Source organism: Talpa europaea (assembly GCF_964194135.1).
Source record: "Talpa europaea genome assembly, chromosome: 4".
Lineage (NCBI taxonomy): Eukaryota > Metazoa > Chordata > Mammalia > Eulipotyphla > Talpidae > Talpa > Talpa europaea.
Window position 1 is genome coordinate 53,717,311 of NC_140070.1, and position 23,009 is coordinate 53,740,319.

The 23,009-nt window shown below is 33.3% G+C and overlaps 1 protein-coding gene across 5 annotated transcripts in view; it reads left to right on the forward strand.

The window, feature by feature from the left end:
- U2SURP (U2 snRNP associated SURP domain containing) overlaps positions 1-23,009 on the forward strand; it is a gene marked incomplete at both ends in the record, with an annotated part of 45,368 nt that overhangs the window by 7,335 nt on the left and 15,024 nt on the right. Inside the window, 19 exons of one of the 5 annotated variants that reach the window (XM_084231176.1) lie at positions 1,436-1,480; positions 3,000-3,131; positions 5,502-5,600; positions 7,738-7,852; positions 8,283-8,416; positions 10,111-10,178; positions 11,053-11,147; positions 11,227-11,262; positions 11,351-11,433; positions 12,411-12,576; positions 12,757-12,968; positions 13,902-13,945; positions 17,049-17,153; positions 18,521-18,587; positions 18,696-18,859; positions 20,144-20,306; positions 20,693-20,772; positions 21,633-21,720; positions 22,708-22,830. In XM_084231176.1, the coding sequence (XP_084087302.1) occupies positions 1,436-1,480; positions 3,000-3,131; positions 5,502-5,600; positions 7,738-7,852; positions 8,283-8,416; positions 10,111-10,178; positions 11,053-11,147; positions 11,227-11,262; positions 11,351-11,433; positions 12,411-12,576; positions 12,757-12,968; positions 13,902-13,945; positions 17,049-17,153; positions 18,521-18,587; positions 18,696-18,859; positions 20,144-20,306; positions 20,693-20,772; positions 21,633-21,720; positions 22,708-22,830 (2,019 nt within the window). Of the gene's footprint in view, positions 1-1,435; positions 1,481-2,999; positions 3,132-5,501; positions 5,601-7,737; positions 7,853-8,282; positions 8,417-10,110; positions 10,179-11,052; positions 11,148-11,226; positions 11,263-11,350; positions 11,434-12,410; positions 12,577-12,756; positions 12,969-13,901; positions 13,946-17,048; positions 17,154-18,520; positions 18,588-18,695; positions 18,860-20,143; positions 20,307-20,692; positions 20,773-21,632; positions 21,721-22,707; positions 22,831-23,009 lie in introns of those variants that run through there. The other 4 variants (XM_084231173.1, XM_084231174.1, XM_084231175.1 and 1 more) reach the window with 4 other exon arrangements.

The window sequence follows — 23,009 nt, forward strand, 5'->3', positions numbered from 1 at the left end:
AGATAGATAGAAAGAATAGGGATAGGGAGGTTATTTCAATGCTTGAATTGATTTTGCCTATGGCCCAGACAGTACGGTGGTGTTCAGAGGACTAAATTGATTCAATATGAAAATCTGACCAGCTCTTACTAGTTTATGTTTAGATAAGATAAATTAATACCATGTGTATCCATGTGAATCTTCTTATATTTGTTGTTTTCTGTAACACTCATCTCTTTGGTTTTCTCTTGAAAATAAATATTTAATGCATTTTACTTGAAATCTACAACTGGAAACTAGGGTCAAGTGAGATATTTGTGATTTCAAGATGCTCACTGATACCTTAAAAAAATAAACTCTTTGACATAAATTCTGAGCCTCCAAATGAAAGATTTCAGAAAGATGCCACATGTTAGATATGGCCTTGCAGCTTGCTTCTTTGTCTTTGAACGCATAGAGAAAAACCAAATTATTATATGCTGCATCTATAAAACCTGAAATGTAGGTAAGTTAAAAAAGTAAGAGGAGGGCCTCCCCGGTGGCGCAGCGGTTGAGCGCTGGGTTGCGAAGCTGCCCGCAGCCTCTGCAGTGCCGGTTCGATACCCAGCTGCTCCCCGACCACCGGAGGAGGGTCCCACATGGTGCGCAGACCTCTCCTGCCGCCCGCTGGCTGCTCCCCTCAGCAGTGTACTTCGGTCCTTCTGCCTGTTCTGGCTCTGGTGAATTCTCTCACCCTCCCGTGCTTCTGACTGTACCCAGTGCATGTATAAACAAAACAAACAAACAAACAAATAAATAAATAAAACATGCCTCTAGGAAAAATTAAAAAAAAAAAAGAAAAAAAAACTATCAAAAAAAAAAGTAAGAGGAAATATTAATAGTTGAGATTGTTGGGAAGTGCCATTATTAGAAGAAAACCCTTGAGCAACAGTCAGCAGCAGTGGCATGCTGAATAGAAGCAATCCCTTGGAAACAGTTTGCAAATAGTGGCCCCTCTGGGGATTTGATATTAGGATTTTCTATTCCTTTAACCATTTCTGCAGTAGTATTTGTACCTCTTACTAAGTATTAAGGATTTATGTGAGTATTTTTGTCATTAGAATCTGCTTCTTATATGATGTTTGGCTGGAGAAAGGAGGGGAGGTTTCTTTGCTGTATTTTGGCAGTAAACGGTGTCTTTTGACTTGGAAAGAGCTTTTCCACTCTGCAGTATATCATTTGTGTCATATTTTGGGGAAATATGCTTCTGAAATTTTGAAGGAACACTTGCTCATGTATTTTGTATCACAAACTTTTCAGTCAGAGAATGCCCTTATTTGGTTTTACTTCTGAGAAGAAATTGCTACACATTTGGAAAGGTTTTGTCTGTATAACATGAAAAACACTTGTTTTGCTAGTATGATAAGACATTTTCTGTGGGTTTTTAAATATTGACTTTTACTTTCAATACTTGCAGACCAGATCATCAGATGTTCATTCATCTGGATCTTCAGATGCACACGTGAGTATAAAAGTCTATCTTTTTATCTTTTCTTTAAAATTTAATTTCTCTTTATATACCTACATTTATAGTTTTACTTGATAAATGAATATGATTATTGTATGTCTGTTTTCTCTAACTTTTTTTTGTGTGTGTTCCATTCACATAAGTTGGCCCCTTCAATCATATTAAAACCTATATTTGTTTCCTTATTTTTAAATTGTGCTTATAAAATTCTGTACCTACATAAATGTGTGTACTTGTACATTAGTTGTGAGGTTGCATTATATGCACACATTCTTTTTTCACTGCACAGTGCACCTATTGGAAATCCCTGCAAGTCAGTTGACTTAGCTCTAATCTTGTCTTTTTGATGACATCATGATATTCCACAGGGGCGGTGCAATTGATTATTAAGATTTCTCTACTGATGGACATAAACTTTAAAGTTTTTTGAATAATAATGCAATAAGCATTCCTTTACATATGTTATTAGAACAGTGTTCCGGTGTGGTCTTTAGCTTCCTGTGAGTTGCTGAGAATTTGAGGGGGCTGGGAATGGGGAGGTGGTCTGTGAGTTCTTAATTATTTTATAGTAAGTAAGACATTTCCCTTTTCACCGTGTTGACATTTGCACTAATGGTGCATAAGCTGTTGGCACCATGAATCAAGGCATTGTCATCTGAATTTACTAGTAATTGTTTTCTTCCCCACTGGACCCAGTAAAGACATGCTGGTTTCACTTAATATTATAGATAGATGAACTAGTAAAAATTATTAACATTAAAAGATTTAGTAATATTCAATCTTGTACTTGTGTCTTAAATGTTCTGTGTGATGAAATGGAAGTACATGTAAGGCAGTTCTGCTTACCAAGGTATAGGGGTTTTCTTGAGGAAAAGTATTTAAAAGATTGTTTGAGGGCCTCCCTGGTGGCACAGCGGTTGAGCGCTGGGTTGCGAGGCTGTCCCGAAGCCTCTGTAGCACCGGTTAGATCCCCGGCCTCAGGGCAAGGCTCCCACATGGCGCGCAGACCTCTCCTGCCGTGTCCGCTGCTCCCCTCAGCAGTGTACTTTGTCACTCTGCCTGTTCTACTCTCCACTCTGGCTCTGTTGAATTCTCTCAGCCTCACACAGTCCTTGTATAAATAAATAAAATCTTTAAAAAAAATGAAGGATTGTTTGAGTTGAGAAATGAACTTGGTTGCTTTTTTCATGGACGAGCATTTTACTTGAAGGAATATTTGACAAACGTAATCGAAGTTTGATGTTTGGTAGGTCATTCTTTAAAATTAAGGAAATGAATTGTTTGTGTCAAGGAGAACAGCTGTTTGTCATTGACAGAAAATTTCAAGTGAAAGTTAGAAATAATGATAACTTTCCTGTAATTAAGGAATTGTAATTGATGAAATCGGGTGATCTTAAGGAATGTGACGTTTGATACCATATAATGAAATTTATCAGTATTTGGACATTTGGGTTGTTGCTAGTTTTCAGGACTATATGATTTTTTTAAAAAACTTGTTTTACTTTTCCTGAAGATGGATGCATCTGGACCCTCAGATAGTGACATGCCAAGTCGGACACGACCTAAGAGCCCAAGAAAACATAATTATAGGAATGAAAGTAACCGTGAGACCCTTTGTGATTCTCCTCATCAGAATCTTTCAAGAGTAAGTATTGGTAAAGATAAGAAAGGATAGTTAATGATTTTAATATGCCCTTGAATATTCCCTTGTTGACTATCTTAGTTTTATACTTGTTTCATCGTGTACAGTTAGAAAAATAGCATTATGTTTTGTCTTTGAGTTAAAGATAAATTGAAGTTCATCTAAGGATTTTTTTTTATATCATGTGAGTTATTTTAAAAAAAAAAAAGCATCTATTGGGGCCTCCCCGGTGCCGCAGCGGTTGAGTGCTGGGTTGCGAAGCTGCCCGCAGCCTCTGCAGCGCTGGTTCGATCCCTGGCCGCTGGGCGAGGATCCCACATGGCTCGCATACCTCTCCTGCCGCCCACTGCTCCCCTCAGCAGTGTACTTCTATCCTTCTGCCTGTTCTGCTCCCCGCTCTGGCTCTGGTGAATTCTCTCACCACCACCCCCCCCCCGCTTCTGATTGTACCCAGTGCTTGTATAAATAAAATTAAATTAAAAAAAATTAAAAAAAAAAGCATCTGTTATATAAAATGGCAAATGGTCAGATTTAGTGTCCTTTCTTTTACTAAACCAAGTGCCGAAGACTGGTCACTGGAAATACGCAGTCCTGGTTCTTAGAGATCTTGATCTCACCTTGGAAGCAAACAGAAGCAGGTGCCATTCACCCTGGTTAGTGCTATGCCCAGGGCAATAAAAGAACCCACAGAAGGATCTTTGCTGTGCATATCTGCAAAGTGCTATTGGAAAATAAAGACAGTTGTCACCAGCTTTTAGTAGTTATTGCTGACAATGTTTCTTAATAATTCTAAGTATAAATGTGTGTTTATTTTGCTATGGCTCTTTTTATAGTAACACTTTTTTTTTTAAAGATTTATTTATTTATGCACACAAGAACTGGGGTACAGGCCAGGGGGGTGGTGAGAGGATTCGGCAGAGACAGAGTGGGGAACAGAACAGGAAAATTGATGAAATACACTGCTGAGGGGAACAGCGGGTGAGTCAGGAGAGATCTGCGCCATGTGGGTAGCGCCTGGCCAGGGTTCGAACTTGTGCTGCAATGGCTGCGGATAGCTTTATAGGTTGCATCTTAACCCCTTGCGCCACCAGGGAGGCCCAGTAACACATTTTAAATATTCTGTTATTGGTTCTAATTTTTTAAAGTTTTGGCAAAAATTCTGCAAATTTTCAAAAATAGGTGATATTTCTTTGAGTAAACATTCTTATTTCTTCAACTATTTCTCTCTTGCATGTCTGACTTTAGCTTTTAGCATATAAGTAAAATTTTGCTTTATTAAATGGTTTTCATTGAATTTATATGTAATTTTATGATTTGTTTAAACTTTTGAAGTTGAAGGATGAATGATGGCATTCTGTTTTAGGGGAAAAACTTACTTGAATCTATTCCTGAAACCCAGTATTGACTTGGGTTATAAACTATTTTATTCTTTAATGTAACATTTTAATGTAACTTTCAAATAGTTTGAAGTAAGCCAGTGTTACTTCAGTAAAGAAAAAGTAAGAGTTTGGAACAAAATTACTTTTCCATTCTGCTTATCTCCAGGGCAAACCTGTTTAATAACCTGGCAGTTAATAAAGTCTAATTTTGTAATTGTTTAATTTTTCATTTTGGTGAGAGAAGCCTTCAGATTTCAGTTACAGATTAAAATTTTGGGTTATATTTAATAAATATTTTTCTTAAGTTTATGAATCAAAATCTAACATTCAGATGAATAACTGAACAATTGAAGGTCTATAGACAACTTGTTCAAGCCCTATTTCAGAAGGAAATTGCTTCTAAGTTACATAAAGACTTCATTAAAATACTATTTTCTCATAGTCAAAATTAATCGATGCTTTTGCTGAAATCTTAAATACTGTATATGATGTATTCCCAGCAAAGAAAAATATTATGTTTATAGACTTCAGCATTGTTGATGAAGAATGAGATAATTTACTGAATTTTAACAGCAACTGTGATTAAATGAGGTTATAGATGGTATTTAGATTATTGCTGCTAACCATGATACAGTATGTCTCCTCTTTGAGTTTGCCCCGAAACATTTGTCAATCCCTCTTAGTAACTTTTCTTGCTGTGACGCAGTAGGTGGAATGAGTTCAAAGCCTTGTTAATCTGTTTTATTTTTACTTCTGTAAAAAAAATTAAAAGTCTTGTTAGTAACGTTGAGCTAGAAAATGAAGACATTCTATAATGAATGCTTACATCAGACTCAACATCAAGGTAGGTGTCTAATCTATATAGTGTAGCCTCAGCTTTCATAGTGAAAATTTTAAAAAATAGTCATCTATTCTGAAGAATTGATTGTGAGTTGATGTGTGTGTATGCTGTAGATAAGAACGTATATGTAAAGAAATGCTTTTTATTTTCTAGCCTCTTCTAGAAAACAAACTCAAAGCATTCAGTATTGGAAAAATGAGTACAGCCAAGCGAACTCTAAGTAAGAAGGAGCAAGAAGAACTGAAGAAAAAGGTAATGTTTAAAATGTATTTTGAGTTAATTCTTGGACATAACTGTAGCTAAGGAGACAATAAGTGTATGGGCAGTAAGGAAATGTGTTTCAAAAGATTCTTGACCTTCAGGGTATTCTCAGCTCTTACCCCTATGTTAGGTCTAACACAAGCTATAGTCAGAGGATTCCAGCTTCTGTTTCTGTTCCTTTCACGATTTCCGCTCTTCGGTGTAGTAGTTGTGATTATTTTCTGGTCTATTTTTTGGTATGAGCAGCTATATTTATACATATCTGTTGTACCCACTCTCCTTTCTTGAATGAACAAAAAGGGAGAAGTGGGTACAGTATCTTATTGCTGCTAACCATGGTACAGTATGTCTCCTCTTTGAGTTTGCCCCGAAACATTTGTCTATCCCTCTTAGTAACTTTTCTTGCTGTGACGCAGTAGGTGGAATGAGTTCAAAGCCTTGTTAATCTGTTTTATTTTTACTTCTGTAAAAAAAATTAAAAGTCTTGTTAGTACTTTACAGTACAGTACAGTACTTTAGTACTGTACTGTATACAGTACACTTTTCCACTTTTTTTTCTCTTACCACTATATAGCAGATATTCCTGCAAAAATAATGATAGTCTTTATTTTTTATAATTGTATAGATGTACAGTTGTTTATGCAACTAAAATCCTATTGAGGGGCAGATGTGTTTTGGGTTTTTGCCTTAATAAATAGTACTAGTATGAATAGGTTTATGCTTTGGGATATAGTCTCATAAATGAGATTACTGGATTGTATCATAAATGCATAACTTTAATTCAGCTAGCTATTTTTAGCTATTTTCTATAAAGACAGGGATATTTTTTATCTATCAGCAGTGTAATGAGCAGTTGTTTCCTCATAACCTTGCCAACACAGGATGTTATTGAAGGAGTTTTGCCAATCTGCTAATTGAAAAATGGTATCAGCATAGTTTTAAAATTACTTTCTTTTATAACTAAGTTTAAACAGCTTTTCTTGTACTTGTTTCTGTGAACTGTCTGCTTGGGTGCTTATATCTAAACCAGTCTTCCTATAAGTATTATTTCCATTTTTTAGAACTGTTTTAGTGTATTGATCCTTAGTGATAAAAGGTGCAGTTTTTTTCCAGTTTGCTGATTATCTTTTAATTTTGCTTTTGGTGGTTTTTGCATATAGAAACTTATGTGATCAGATTTACTGGCTTTCCTTTTGATTTCTGTTTTTTTTCCCTAATCAAGTTTTCCGTATTCCCAGTTTATAAATTTCCCCGTGTTTTTCCTAATACTTAACATAGTTTATTTAAAAAAAAAAAAAAACAAAAAGCAACCTGATTTCATTTGCAGGTACTCCAGGTATGGGATTAATTGGTTCGTTTTTACCTTTTTCAAATAGCTGTCATAGTATTCCAGGCATGGTTCATTGAAGTCATTGAAGTCATTAATCTATTCCTCACTGATTTATTTTAATATCCAAAAGGGTAGGTTTGTTATTAAAAGGGAAAGTGAAAGACACTTGCACAGACACAAGTGGGCAGAAAGAGCCTATTCCCCACTGATTTGAAGTGCTCTTTTTACTGCATTCTAAGTTTTCACATGCTGTTGGATTTATTTCTGTATTTTTAAAAATTTTATTCCATTGACTTTTTCTATTCATGTATGTTCTGGGAACATTTAGAATAGTTGTAATTGAAATTGTCAAGTTTCTTCTGAGCTATTCTTTTTAATATCAACTGTCAGGAGATATCAGCTTTTAATTAATACTAGTATCTTTGTTGGTTTGTAAAAAATCTTTATCGAGTTAAAACATTTTTTGTCTTGAGAATGTTATAAACATTGATACAATAATATATTTTATATATGGTCAGTTGTCATACAGTTTGATCCTTGAATTGTCTCTAAAGAGGTTTATTGAGTTGGTCCTTTTCTGGTCCCATAAAATTCACCAGTGGAGGAACAAAGCCTTTCTTAGTTTCAGTGTTAATTAATATCTAATGTCTAGATCAGTTACTACCTACTTGGATTGCTTAACTGACTTTCCTCAGGGAAGGGAGTGCCTTCAATAATCTACATTATTCCTTGAGGAATTTCACCATATGTATAATAATCGCTACAGTAAGTGACACTAATATCTTCATATGTATTTAGGAGGATGAAAAAGCAGCTGCTGAGATTTATGAAGAATTTCTTGCTGCTTTTGAAGGAAGTGATGGTAATAAGGTGAAAACATTTGTGCGTGGAGGTGTTGTTAATGCAGCTAAAGGTAAGTGTGTATAATGTAGTCTTTGAGTAAAACCAAAAAGTCTTAGTTGTATGACTGCAGATAATTATGAATGTTTATTTGCTTTTAATTTCACATTTGCCTTCTGTCAGCACCCTCTAGTGGTGATATTAATTAGCAAAATTAATGACCTCATGTGATTAATGAGAAATTGGGTCCAGATATGTTTTAAAAATGTTAAGTACCTTTCAGGTTTTAAGAGAACAGAGTACCTTGCAAAACTTAAATATATTATAGTTTACTGTATAGTGATTAAATTAGTATTTTGGAGAATTAGTCAACAGTATTTGAATTTAACTTCGTATTTCCTCAGTAGTGATAAATCTTAATAAAACCATTTTATTAATTAATAAAATTGGTAGTGAAAATCCAAATAATGTGAAACCATTTTTCAAACACTTTTAAATTTCAGAAGAACATGAAACAGATGAAAAAAGAGGTAAAATTTATAAGCCATCTTCAAGATTTGCAGATCAAAAAAATCCTCCAAACCAGTCATCCAATGAAAGACCACCATCTCTTCTTGTGATAGAAACTAAAAAACCTGTAAGTCATGAATAATTCACCATTTATGGTAAAAATGGCACTGTTAATGATACTGTCAGTACTTCGACTGTAAGCAGGACATTGGTTTCTTTTTAATATGGGGGTGGTAAATATTGTATTTTGGTGCCTACTCTTCCCAGATAAATGATAAGAGTAGGACATGTAGATGACATGCTTTTGGTGCTCTTTGAGCAGGGAACAGTTGCTCTTACTATACTCAGAGTATAGAAGTAAGAAGTTGACTGTGTTTTAGATGTAAATGTAAAATATTGGGATTGTCTTTTAAAACAATTCTGGACTGAGCTATTTAAATTATATCAGCATGTGGAGTTTCAGTTACCTTGAAAACTGTGTACTCCAATATGTGTCTGTTGCTTATTGGAAATTTACTTGGAATAAGTATGAGAATTAGTGATACATTCTTTTAAATAGTCTCAGTGTTAGAAAAAATTTTAGTTGGGGGTTTTTATAGGGAATGGTAGCTGTCTGTCATGAAATTTGTAGCCAAATTTGATGAAGGAATAGTAAGTGAATAGTAAAACTGACTTTTCTTATGAGACTTAAAATAGCTCTGAAAGCAATTAAAAAAACAACTTTGTTGAGATTTAATTAATATGCCATAAAATTCACCCTTTAAAATCTTACAGTTTTACAGTATAAAGTAATGCAGTTGTGTTTTTTGAATACATTCAGTTGTACATTAGTCACTAATCTCTAATTTCAGAACAGTTTTGTGTTCTTTAGACACAGCATTTTCTTGTTTCAGAAAAATGCTTTATACCTATTTTCAGTCATCTGTATTTCTTCCTGCTCCATACCCCTGCAACCAATGATCTTCTTTCTGTTTCTTTGGGTTTATCTCTTATCTGTGTTTGCAAATGTTTCCCCCCCATTCTGTGGTTTGACTTTGTACTTTCTTAATAGTATACTTGAAGAGCAAGTTTTTGATTATGATGGTCAGTCTATCCGTTTTTTTTCTGTCACCGTGCTCTTGAAATTTGTTCTTTAAGAAACTGGTCTAATTCAAGGCCGTGAAGATCCAGTGTTTTTCTCTGAGAGGTTTATAGTTATAAGCACTTACATTTAGATCTACAAACTATTTGAATTAATTTTTGTTTATGGTGTGAAGTAGAATTCCAACTGCTGCTACCTTTTTTTCCCATGTGATACTTGTCCCAGCACCATTTGTTGAAGATTATTCTGCCCCATTAAATTATTTCAGTGTCTTTTAAAAGAAGGATCCCAAGACTTTAGAAAGTCATTTAAAAAGAGAAATTCCAAACATGTTATTGATTGTTTCGATAATTCATATCCTCCTAAGGTGATTTGAAGAGTGCATATTTTTGGTAGTTGTTCATGGCAGTAGTTTTACATGGAAGTTCAATTACTGTTCAATTATTGATTTTTGTCCCCTCTTCCATCTTATAGTAGCCGGCTTGAGTATGGGAGGTTTTTGGGTTATAAAGTCAGTGACTCTTACTCTGGGATTTCTGGTTGTCATTTTGTTTTTTATGTAATTATGAAGTGCTTAGTTTGAGGAAGGGAAACTCAGTAATAACAGAAGCATTTAAAATTTTTTTTTAATTTAAATATTAGAACATAATGGCACTAAAATATTTAGTGATACGATTATTGAATCATTGGTTTTATTTAATTTTCTTTTGTTTGAAGTATAACTTATCATATCTTCATAGCCACTGAAGAAAGGGGAGAAAGAAAAGAAAAAAAGCAATTTGGAACTCTTCAAAGAAGAATTGAAACAGTAAGTTTTATAGTGACAAGAATGGCTGATACAAGGTTTTTATTGTGCTGGCACTTGCAGGTATGACGAATGTTGTGTACAATTAGTTGTTACTAACTGGCTTACAGTGAGGTTTAGATACTACAGTGATATTTTGTGTGGTTTTTTTTTTAATTCTTAAAAAAGATACTTATTTATTTATTTGTTTATGCAAGTACTGGATACAGTCAGAAGCGTGGGGAGGGTGAGAGAATTCACCAGAGCCAGAGTGGGGAACAGAACAGGCAGACTGACAAAGAAATACACTGCTGAGGGGAGTAGCAGGCACGGCAGGAGAGGTCTGTCGCGCCATGTGGGACCCTCTTGGGTGGCCGGGGACCGAAACTGCGCTGCAGAGGCTGCAGGCAAGCTTTGCAGCCCAGTGCTCAACCACTGCGCCACCAGGGGAGGCCCTTGTGTGGTATGTTTTTAAGTGATTAGCATTTAGGCCAACATCTGGATTGCCTGTAGTATGTGGATGCAGTTCACTTGATTTATTTAATATCTGGAGTCTTGTTTGCAGTGAAAACATTATACTCACTGAGAGGTGAGTAATTGAATTTAGCAAAGAAAAAAAAATAGTTTTAATGTTGAATTTCCTTTTAACCTTAAAAGTGGACTTTGCATGCCATTGCTTGTATGATATGTCATAGACATGCTTTTTGCTATTACAGCTGAGGGACTCACTAATCTTGTGAAGTGGCATTTAATTAATAAAAAGTATTTCAGTTTATTTAATATGGTACCTGGATAAGTTTTATTCTTATTAAATGGTATTTGGATACGTTCTCTTCTTAACTAAATGTGAACAAACACATTTTGGCTCATTATTAGTTATTATAAATATTTTCAACAGAATTCAAGAAGAACGTGATGAGCGACATAAAACAAAAGGCAGGTTAAGTCGATTTGAGCCTCCTCAGTCAGATTCTGATGGTCAGCGTCGTTCTAGTAAGTGACATTTATTTTAATGTTGATATATGTGGTTAATTATTCTAAAAAATAAGAATTGTTTTCCTTTCTTTTAAAGTGGATGCACCTTCAAGAAGAAATAGATCATCTGGTGGTAATACAGTTTTTTGCTTTTTTGATTAATAGAAATTATCCAGACTTTGTATTTTGCAGGTTGTAATCTGTTTTTGTCTTTGCTCTAGTTCTTGATGATTATGCACCAGGCTCACATGATGTAGGAGACCCAAGCACTACTAATTTATACCTTGGAAACATTAATCCACAGGTAATATAAAATTAAGATAAGTGTTGTTTGATAATACTTTGTACTTTTGGAAGAAAATGACACTCATTCAGTCAAAAAATAAAGTCAAGAAAATGAAGAAAGCAAATTTCATGAAACTAAATAGTCCCTAAAATTATCTTGTAAAATTGAGACTTAATGGTCTGGTCCAAATTATCTTGCTGTAATTGTTAAGGGCTTATATCCTTTTTCTGAAATTGGACTATAATGTCAATTTTAAATGTTTTACTAGGTGCTGATTCTGTTAACCAGTGGTAGACAGTATTTGAAACTACCCTTTTGTGACTCATAGCTTGCTTCCTTATGGTTTTCCTTTTTCTTCTCATGATAGCAAACTAGTATTTTGTGGTTTTATCTTTTATCTTTTAATTTTTCCTGCTTCACTGCTTTTGTGTTATTGGGAATATAGTGGTGGTTATACATACTAATGTTCTTTTTAAAAATCACATTTATTGGACCTCATTGCATGCTTCCCATTTTCTGTTTTTGATTCAACTGGTAGCTAGGTGATAGAAAAAGAGAAGGTGATCAGAACCCTTTTTTCATTACCAACAAATATTTTCCTTTTTGCTTTAAATGTGGTAATCATTGCTGCCTGGAAAAAAGCTGTTAAATCCCTAAGCAGATCATCATTTGCTTTAGAACAGCTTATTTTAGATGCAAAGACTTGAGAAAATGGAGAAGGGTGAGGTAAAGGCGTGCTTTTGATTTCTCCAGCTATCCAGCCTCTTCATCTTGCCTGTTTGTTTATGTAACACATAATGATTCTAGTAAGATAATTTGTGAATACTTCATGAGGGCAGGTAAATGAGGACAGGATAATACCTTTATAGGTACTTACGTGGAAAGTAGTTTTAATGTGTCTATTTTCATTTTGCAAAAATGACTTTGCGTTCTGTCATTTAGAATTTTTTCCCTTTCATTTTTGAATATTAAAAAACTCTTAAATCTTGTACTAGATGAATGAAGAAATGCTGTGCCAAGAATTTGGAAGATTTGGACCATTAGCCAGTGTGAAAATTATGTGGCCTAGAACTGATGAAGAAAGAGCGCGAGAGAGAAATTGTGGTTTTGTGGCCTTTATGAATAGAAGAGATGCTGAAAGAGCTTTAAAAAACTTAAATGGTGAGAAGTTTTTATTGTCCATTTATAGAGAATTCAGTCTTTCTCTTGCCTCTGAAAAGTTTTTATGAAAACTCTTAAGGGGGAAAAAAGGACCAGAAATAGGTTGAAAGTGAAAATTAATGTACATCACCAGAAATCTTTCAAGAGGTAATAAGCTGACCTTTCTTTTCTTTCTTGTAGGAAAGATGATTATGTCTTTTGAAATGAAGTTAGGTTGGGGAAAAGCTGTACCTATTCCTCCACATCCAATATACATTCCGCCTTCTATGATGGAACATACGCTTCCCCCACCTCCATCAGGACTGCCTTTTAATGCGCAGCCTAGAGAACGGTTAAAAAACCCTAATGCTCCCATGTTACCACCACCTAAAAACAAGGAGGATTTTGAGAAGGTAATTAAAAAAATGTACATAGGGCTGCATCTAATTTGTAAATACTAAATCTGTGGTAGTATTTCTTTTCAACAATTTCATAGAAAATATGTGTGTAATTCTGTTTGGCAACTCTTAAATAAGTAGATGTGTTCCCTGCCTTAGCCCATGGAGACCCTATATTGAAATACTAGGTCATATTTTTATTTGTGGCTATCATTCCTTTTTTGACTACTTAAAAGTTTTTTTTTCCCTTTGTCCATTGTTGTATCCAGGTTTGCTTAAGTGCAGTATCTAAATTTACTTTGTTCTGAAAAAGTGGTACTTTGTATTTGGCTAAGTGGCTTTTCAATTAGAAAGACCTCCTAAATAGTTAAAACTGTTTGGATGGCAGCTAGATAACTTAGTTCTCAAGATCTGAGATATTAAGACTATTTGAGAGCATATGTGGTTTTTTTTAAAAAACAGTTAACTACTCTAGTAAAAGCAAAGGGTGAGTATTTTCTTTTTATTAAACATAAAACCAACTTAATTTCAAGCTATAAGAATTTGTTGGTTCTATTATGAATTAATTACACTTAAAATGGCAGGGCTGGTTTTAAAGGCTTGGGAACAAAGTAGCAAAATGTATGGTCAGAGGCAAACAGTAATTATTTCACAAATTAAAATCTTTATCTGATAATTCTCAGTGTAGTACTTATTCCAGTGCATTGATGTGCATTCTGGCAGGAATGTTCTGATTCTTTGCATTTGGTGAACATTTATTGTTCACTGAACACATCCATTTGCATTTATGTAATTGCTTAGTGTATAATTACTTCAAATGCAGTGATTGCCTGCAAAACTTGTGATTAGATGTTTAGTATTTTCAATGCATATGTATATTTTTGCTTGTTACTTGTTAACAATACTCACATATTCTATGTTTATTATCTGATGTGACTTCATATACAGACTCTGTCGCAAGCCATAGTCAAAGTGGTTATCCCAACAGAAAGGTACATGTTTTTCTTTATTATTACTGATCTAAATATAGACAATATCCCCTTCTGAATTTAAAAAAAAATGGTGTTGAGGAAAAGGTGGTATCTTGACTGAGCAATGGTTCCTTCCCACTATTTTTTTTGGGGGGATATGTGAAATTTAACTTTAGTATACTTTGCAATTTTATGTCATTATCTTTTTTTTGTTTTTGTTAACAATGAAGGGAATTTTATGTCATTAGTAGTTAGAATGTGTTTAATAGATTTAACCTGGAGTTGTTAGTATTGTTTTAGACTACTATGAGGAATATAGGTGTTTTAAATGTATCATAAATTTTAGATAATGTTACAATTTCACCCAATTGTTACTTTATCTTGGTTTTTGAATTATCTATGTCTAATGATGCAACCTTAGTTTGAGATCTCACTTGCAGACATAGCTTTGTTTTTTCCTAATTGAATTTTTGAAGAGATTCCTATTTTCATGAACATTGAACATACTAGAAACTTTTTTTTAAATAACAGAAGTCTTTGGAATTCTTTCATTTTCCTTTTTTCATCTTTTTTCTTTTTCAACATAAAGTTAAAGCAGGATAATTCATGCTCTAGGTATGCTCTTGCTCAGTCAAGCTAAGCCTTTTCCCAAACACAGGAACACAACACTGGTTGAATAATAAATGAACACAAAAGAATACCAAATTCTCTTTGACATTGGCCTTGGTGAGCAACACCAGCTGAACTGTCTGCGGCAGCGGGGGACCAGGAAAACATCATGGGATGGATTGGGAAAGTATACAGTTTTTGACCAGACATTGGTACGATCGACTCCAATAAATGTGGTTTTATTATAACTGAGAGACATTTTTTTTTTTGTTTTTTTTTTTTTGTTGTTGTTGCCCAGAATAAGATAATTACCATTTAAAAATAAAATAATGCACTTTAAAGTATATCATCTTTTTGTACTACACTGTTCCATTCTGATAGAAAAGTCATCCTTTTTTAAATAAGAAATTAAACACAAAATCCTTAAGGAAAAACAGTAATTACAATTCTTTAGTAGTTTTGAATTCAGGTTAGCAGCAAATAATTGTCAGATTTTGATTTTAAGTAATCAGATAAAACAATTTAAAACTTCTTTTAAACTTTAAATTTTCTAAAAAGAGATTTACCAGTTACAAGCCTGTTTAAAACTAGTGAGTTTTTTTTTTCCACTGATAAAGCATTCACAGGAAAGTATTTTTGTAGCATTCAAAAGGCACATATCCAGCAGTAGCTTCACAGTGGCTCAGCTTATTCTAAATAAAATTTTGAGTATACATTTTGCTGAAAAGTCTTGACTCATTACAATGAATCCATTGTTTTAAACTTGCTAAACCATTTTTCATCTATCTTTAATACTGAAGTCAAGTTGCTTTTGACTTAATTCATATATAAGTTTCTGGATGTATAGTATTTGTCCATCTAGGAATTGATTCTATATATTATGATACATAAAATTTCCCTTCACTTTAGTTTGACACTCATCAGTGGGAGTTTTGGAATTGAATGATAACTTTACACTATCTCCCTTCCTTCAAAGTAATGTCAAGTAACTATATGGATGCTGAGAATACATTCTGATTACTATATCAAAAATTGCATATTTGCAGAACAATTAATAATTCTCAGAAAAAATTTTTTAGATTTAAAATTAAGTGATGTTTTTGGTTTTTTGTTATAACAAAATGAGGTTGAATTAATAGTTTTAAATATATCTATAGTTCCCCTTTGTAAAGATTCAAACTTTCATATGATTTTTTTGACCTCACTTAGGTTCCTTGGGGGAGGGTCAAAAAATTCACTTTTTTCACTATGTAGAGAATTAGTGTCCACCTAAGTAACTTGGTTTGAAAAATGTGAGAAAAAAAATTATAATCACATTGAGATAAATTATTTTACTGTTTATGTACTCTGAAACAGAGCTTTATAGAGCTAAAAAAAAATCTGTCTTACTCTATATAACTATATATTTATTTACATTCTAGCACTTACCTGAATTTAATTTGAACTGGGAATGCTAAAGGTTTTATTTAGTATGTACCTTGTACCAAGAGCCAATATCCTTTTGCTTTTCCCAATTGTTGTTTGCCAACTCTCTGTAGAAGGGGGGACTGGTGAAATGAGCAATCAAAAGCAGCTGAGTCATTTTTGCCTGACTTATCAGTGTCTAAAATTGTATTTGGAATCTAATAAAGTATCTAATATGACTTACAACCCAGCTTTAGATTTAAAAAATAAAGACTCTGTATGAGCCCAGCCAATAAAATGACTACACTAAAAAGTTATTCACATGTTTATTTTTAACTTACATTGGAGAAGGCATCTCACCATGTCCCTTATTTTTTAATACTTTGGAGAGAGGACTCCATTTATTTAAGACTTTGGAAATATAATTGCCTTCATTGATTGATCATACACAGAATTATTCATGTCATGAATTATGTCAAGTTTGAACTGTGGTCCAAAGGGATATTGCCTCATAAAAGGTCAGATTCAATAAAAACTCCATCTGCTATATGTGTACAAGAAAAGTACAGGAGTTGGATGGATTTTTTTTTATTAAATCAGGCCTTACACTTGTTAAATAGTTTTGCATTTTTATAAATTATAGTTATGTTTAAAATATTTCAGTACCACCTCAAAAGTACTTGATTTAGGAATATTTTAAATTGAGATAGTGTGCAAGTGTTTAGATGGCTATGATAATATGTAAGCTCCAAGTTACTGATTGTATATATTTGCAGCTTTCCAGTTAGTTGTGATTCATAATTTAATGTTTTACATTTGGTAAATAAAATTAAGTGGTATTTAGAAAATTAAATCTTTATTACTATGAATCTGTGTTGTGGTGTTCCACCCTCCCTTCACCTTTCCTTCCCCTTCCAGTCCCCTGCCCCCACTGCCCCACTCCTTAATGCACAAGACATTAACAAATGCTCCAGGTTACATTTTTGGTATAAAAGTCTGTATTAGTCAGCAGAATAATCTTTTTCTGCACAATTATAGTAACTTAGGTGAAGTGTAGTTTTATATAGTGGTAGGTCTGAATCCATTTTCTTTAACTGTGTTGTTGTTGTAGGAATTTGCTCGCCCTGATACATCGAATGATAGAGTTTGTTGTACGTGAAGGGCCAATGTTTGAAGCGATGATTATGAACAGAGAAATCAACAATCCTATGTTCAGGTGTGTGGTTTTTTTTTTTTTATTATAATAGATACAAAATAACATGAAATTTACCATTATTACACGTGCACTTCATTGGCATAAAGTACATTCACACTGTTGTGCAGTCATTACTATTATCCATCTTCAGAACTTTTCCCATATTTCATAACTGGAACTTTGTGCACCTTAAAATCCCCATTTCCTTGTGCCCCAGCTTCTGGCAGCCATGATTCTCCTTTCTGTCTCTTTGAATTGGACTACTCTAGGTACCTCATGTAGCTAGTGCTTGTACTATTGAGACTGATTTATTTCACATAGCATAATGTCTTCGAGGTGTATCCATTTTATAGCAGATGTCATTACTTTTTAATGCTGAATAATATCCCATTGCATGTATACAGCACATTTTGTTCTCAGGTATGCACTTAAAAATATTTTAACTTATTTTTGGCAATTAAAGATATTTCTAAGAAGAAAGCTAAAAGTATGGGTTATCTTTTCAATGAGATGAGAGGCAGGTTTAATAAGACTGCCAGGTATTTTGTTTTATTGTGTTTTGTTTCATTGCACTTCACAGATACTGGCGCATTTTACAAATTGAGTGTTTGTAAAAAGTCTCTTGGTGCCATTTTCCAACAGTGTGCTTGCTTTTTCATATTTTAGCAATAAAGTATTTTTATATTAAGTTATGTACTTTTTGAAAAAAATTATGCTGTTACACATTTTAGATTATAGTGTAGTGTAAGCAGAACTTTTATATATGCATGGGAAACCAAAAATTTAGTGTGACTCGCTTTATAATAACATTAGCTTTATTGTGATCTGAAACTGAACTGTATTATCTCTGAGGTATGTCTGTAGAATGGACTTGGGTCTTTTATCTCTGACTTTGATTTAATTAAATAAATAGCATTGTTCTTAGCATTTCTATGAAGGAAATTACTTTTTCTTATGCTTTTTAAGGAAAGAATCTTTCATAAGTGAGATAGAGTAGAACATATGATTATAGGAAATTGCTTATCTTCAGAATAGCCATGGTATCGCTGACATTCATTTAACATTCTTCAGTAGTTTAAAGCCAGTACTTATCAAATTTATTTTGGGAAAATTTTTTCATTGCTAGTCACAGTATCTATCACAGAAGTGTTTGGTAAAATTGATTGTAAGACTCAGCAAAATGTGTGCAGATCTCCTGAGTGTTAAAGTCAGTCACAGAGCCACTTGAAGTGGGGTGAGAAAGAGGGTAGATGGCAGTGGGTGACTATTTCTTTTCAGGGATCTTTGTTTTTGGTTTTCTTTAGAACTAAGTAGGTAAATAATAGTTCTCATTTGTTTTATATTCAAGGCAGGGCTTCACTAAAGAATGTTTGATTTTTTTATTTTAGGTTCTTATTTGAAAACCAGACACCAGCCCATGTTTACTATAGGTGGAAACTTTATTCTATTCTGCAGGCAAGTAGAATCAGTTACTTTGTTTATTTTGATTCTGAGGTTTAGACCCTTCATTGTAATGCAGGTAATTTTAGCTCTTTCTAACAACAGTCTGGATATGTTTGATAGGGGGATTCTCCAACTAAGTGGCGGACGGAAGATTTTCGTATGTTCAAAAATGGATCTTTTTGGAGACCACCACCATTAAATCCATATCTGCATGGGATGTCAGAAGAGCAAGAAACAGAAGCTTTTGTAGAGGAACCTAGTAAAAAGGGAGCACTTAAGGAAGAGTAAGATTCTTTTCCTTTCTCATATTCAGAAAAGTTGCCTTAATGGTTACCTCAATTAATAATCAAGATATTAAATCTAAAGTGAAATTTTTTTTTTAACTTGTGAGTGTGTAAATTAGAAACAGCTTTCATCAAATGCCATGTAATTTTAAACATCTTGGCAAGTATTAATGTATGTTCTGCTGACCTTGATCTCTTTACTGATTAAAATTAGTATCACTAAAGCTGTTGTTGACTTCTTTCTCTAGCTGTGAAATACAGAAATTATATAGGAACTCATAGAATTCTTGCCTCTGAATGCAACATGAAGAGTAGAAGTTACTGTGTGGTTTAGTGCATGAGATGGTTGACTGTGTAAACCCTCTCCGCAGAATTTGCAATATGTGGCCACTCTAAATGTTTGTTACTGCTAGTGCTCAGTCAGCACTGAAATAGTGCACTTAGCCTGGTTTAAGAAGTGAATACAAATTTAATGATTGCATGTTCAGAGGAAGTCTGTATACTTGATAGGAAAAATGGGTTGAAAGAATTTTTATCATACAGGATTATATATTTCTCTGCATAATCTATGAACCAATACTAGTTGCATTGTTGCCCTTTTTTAGTGAGCATTTTCTAATGGTGAACCTATAGTATTTGAGAATACATTTGCTTTTGAAGGTTTATAGACCTTGTTACATTCTTTTAGAGCTCTGCAAACTCCGTCTACAAGCTAAATCTGGTGACTTTTATTTTTGCATAGTTTAATTGGAACACCATCACGCCCATTCCTTTACATGTCCAGGGCTGCTTCGTTAGAGTGACAGTTGAGTAACTGCAGCAGAGATCATATGCTTGCAGAGCCTAAAATACTTATTTTCTGATCCTTTCCAGAAAAAGTTTATCAACCTCTGCTTTAGACTGTCCTGTGCAGAAGTGTTAAAGGAGCACATAGACTTGTATCAAAGAACAGTAAAGAATATGAAGATTCTTTTTGATGTGATGGGTTATAGGGCAAGGGCACTCGTGGAGACTTTTGGAAAAAATGCCTGTAATTTTAAATGTACTTAATTTGTAAATTAAAAATTGCTGGAACTCTTTATTACAGGAAAAGTATTTTTCTCTATGTAAGTTCTTCCCAAAAAAATGTTATATATTTTGGAAACTTTAGCACAAATCAGATTTAACACATTTTAGCCTTCAGAAATCTGAGCGGGATTTCAAGAAACTAGTTTCTGAGTAAAAACTAATGGCATTTGAAATTTGTATCTGTAAATATATTTATAAATTAAAATTTGTATTCAGACAGAGGGATAAATTAGAAGAAATCTTGCGGGGGTTGACCCCAAGAAAAAATGATATTGGAGATGCAATGGTTTTCTGTCTTAATAATGCTGAAGCTGCTGAAGAAATAGTGGATTGCATTACTGAGTCATTATCCATCTTAAAGACTCCCCTTCCCAAAAAGGTATGGCATCATTTCTCTTTATGAAACAGTTAAGTAAAGGAGAGGTAATAGTTGACTTCTTTTTTTGCTTGAAGAAACAAACTAAAGAAATCTTTTCCATCCCATGCAGTCTTATTTTTCTTCTGCCTGGGAAACTTGCTATGTTAATTAACAAATCAATCAACAGGTTGAAATATAAATGAGCTACATATTTTATCCTTTCCACAGTCATCATTATGGTGATGAATTTCTTATGACTGTTACTAATTAGTGGTGATGATTAAATTACAGTGAAACATCAACTGTGTGTCACTAATTAAAAAAAATTCATTGTGGGACTTTTCTAGGTGGATTTGCTGATAATTTTAAATTTTAATCTATTTTATGTTAATCTTTTCATATTCTAGATTGCCAGATTATATTTGGTTTCTGATGTTTTGTACAATTCTTCAGCCAAAGTTGCCAATGCTTCATATTATAGAAAATTGTAAGTATGATGATGTAAGTTGGTATTCCTGAAATAAAATATTTAAAGGTAAATAATTCAAGGATTGTTTTAATTATCACCCTTCAATAATAAGAAATAATTTAAATTTCTTCATAGTTTATAGAATTTTCTAATAAATTGAATTATATTCATTGGTCTAAACCACTTTAAGCTATATTAGTGTTTTGAAAGTTTTCATAAAAGTTTCCTGATTTAGCTATTGATAAAGAAAAAGTGGGAAAATGTAAAACATTTTATTTTTGTTGCATATACTCATGAGTATAATAAATAGGTGAAATAATAAAAATAATGGAAAACATAAAAAGACCAAAGACAGAACATTAATTATTCATAGGCTCTGTGTTCTCTCTGCTCATCCCTGTATTGATTTTAGTTCATTGTTAATGTTTCCCAAGGCAATAGGAAGTTATGTTGCTGTACTGTAATTAATATAGAATTCTTCCTGAGTTCCCCGTGATACTTGATGTTTTTCAGGTAATAATCTGTACTCTGCTGTTGGAGTATTTTTTTTTTTTTTTGCCTCAGGTCACTTTCCCATTTCTAATTTTATAAAACAAAGAGGTTGGATAAGATGGCTCAAAGTATCTTAGATGTGTGAAATTCCTTACTAATCAAGAGAACTCATTTTTAAGGCTCTTTAGGTTATTTTCAGGCATAAAGTACAAAATAATAGGTGTTAAAATAATTCAGTTACAGTTTTTGAGTTTACCCATTTCTTGATTTTTTTTTTTAAGTAATTCTAAGTTTTTTCTTTTTAAGCTTAAGAGGGCTACCATAATGAAATGAATGGGGATTTTGAAACAAATTTTATTGTAAAGAGTATATTATTTAAATTTCAGTTTTGAAACAAAGTTATGTCAGATATTTTCAGACCTCAATGCTACCTATCGTACGATTCAAGGCCATTTGCAGTCTGAAAATTTTAAGGTATGTTCACTGTTTTATTTATTTTTTGCTTTAGTGTTTTAAATGGGATGGGAACTGGGAAGCACAATGGAGGACTAGGAAAGTACATCAGCTAAGACAACTGGCATGTTTGAGAAACTTGTTTGAAAATGTACTGCCATTTTATCTTCAGTCTGAAATTTAAGAATATAATATCCTAGTATATTTGCTTTAGTTTGAAGTGTTTTATTTAAATATTTTAAATATTAGTCATCTTATAAGACACAGTCAGCAGCTCACTTTTTTGTAATGCTGTATGTAATTTGGCTGGATTAGGAACATTTTCATTATTCATGTTTAGGAAGTATATCCAGGTACTAATTTTTAATAGCCTCTTAAGCTGTGGATCACTGTTAAGAGAAACCACTCAAAATATTTAATTAAAATTTAATAAATAGATTTACTAAGGAAATTTTTTCAATTTGGAAGATGTCTAGTGCTCCCCACTATTTAGGGGATTCAAACAAGCAATTCCACTGCCTTTTTTTTTTTTTTTTTAAACCTTAAATTTTTGACAAAAAGTCAGGTTTAAGGAAGAGTTTAGGGATGTAATAGAGAGTAGTGTTAGCCAGCATTAGAAAGTCCTTCTTTGGACCATTCAAGACTTTGGATCAAAACCTGGCTACTTGATTTGGCTACTTGATATAGACAGGTTTACATTAAGTTTCTAAGCTAGTGTTTCCCAGAACATGGCTTCATATGTATCTACTAGTGGCATGGGACATTGATCTTAGGTGGTCTGATCAGTTATTAATTATTTTTCACTACTTTTAATTTTAGTTTTTACTTTTTAATTGGAAGATGGCATTGATTTCTTTAAAATATGTTAATAGTAAGTTATTTTCTTTAAATTTTAAAAAGATGTTGGTTTATAAAGGAAAATTAGCAGACTGTGATGGTCATTCTCATGAGAAGTTTGAGACATACAGCCCTAAATAATAATTGGTTATTTTTTCTTAATTGATTTAGCAACGAGTAATGACCTGCTTCAGAGCATGGGAAGATTGGGCAATTTATCCAGAGCCATTTTTGATCAAACTACAAAATATTTTCTTAGGACTTGTAAATATTATTGAAGAAAAGGAAACAGAGGTAGGCATTTGTTGTATTTGTCTGATTATTTTAAATTTCTGGGGCACTGTGGATGCGATATGATACAGATACAAGTAAATTTCTTTGTGGAAAAACGATTGATTACCGCTAAAGAGCAGATTTTTGTTGGTGAAATTCCAGAGCCCAGAACTTGAAGTTCACGATAACAGGAATTCTCT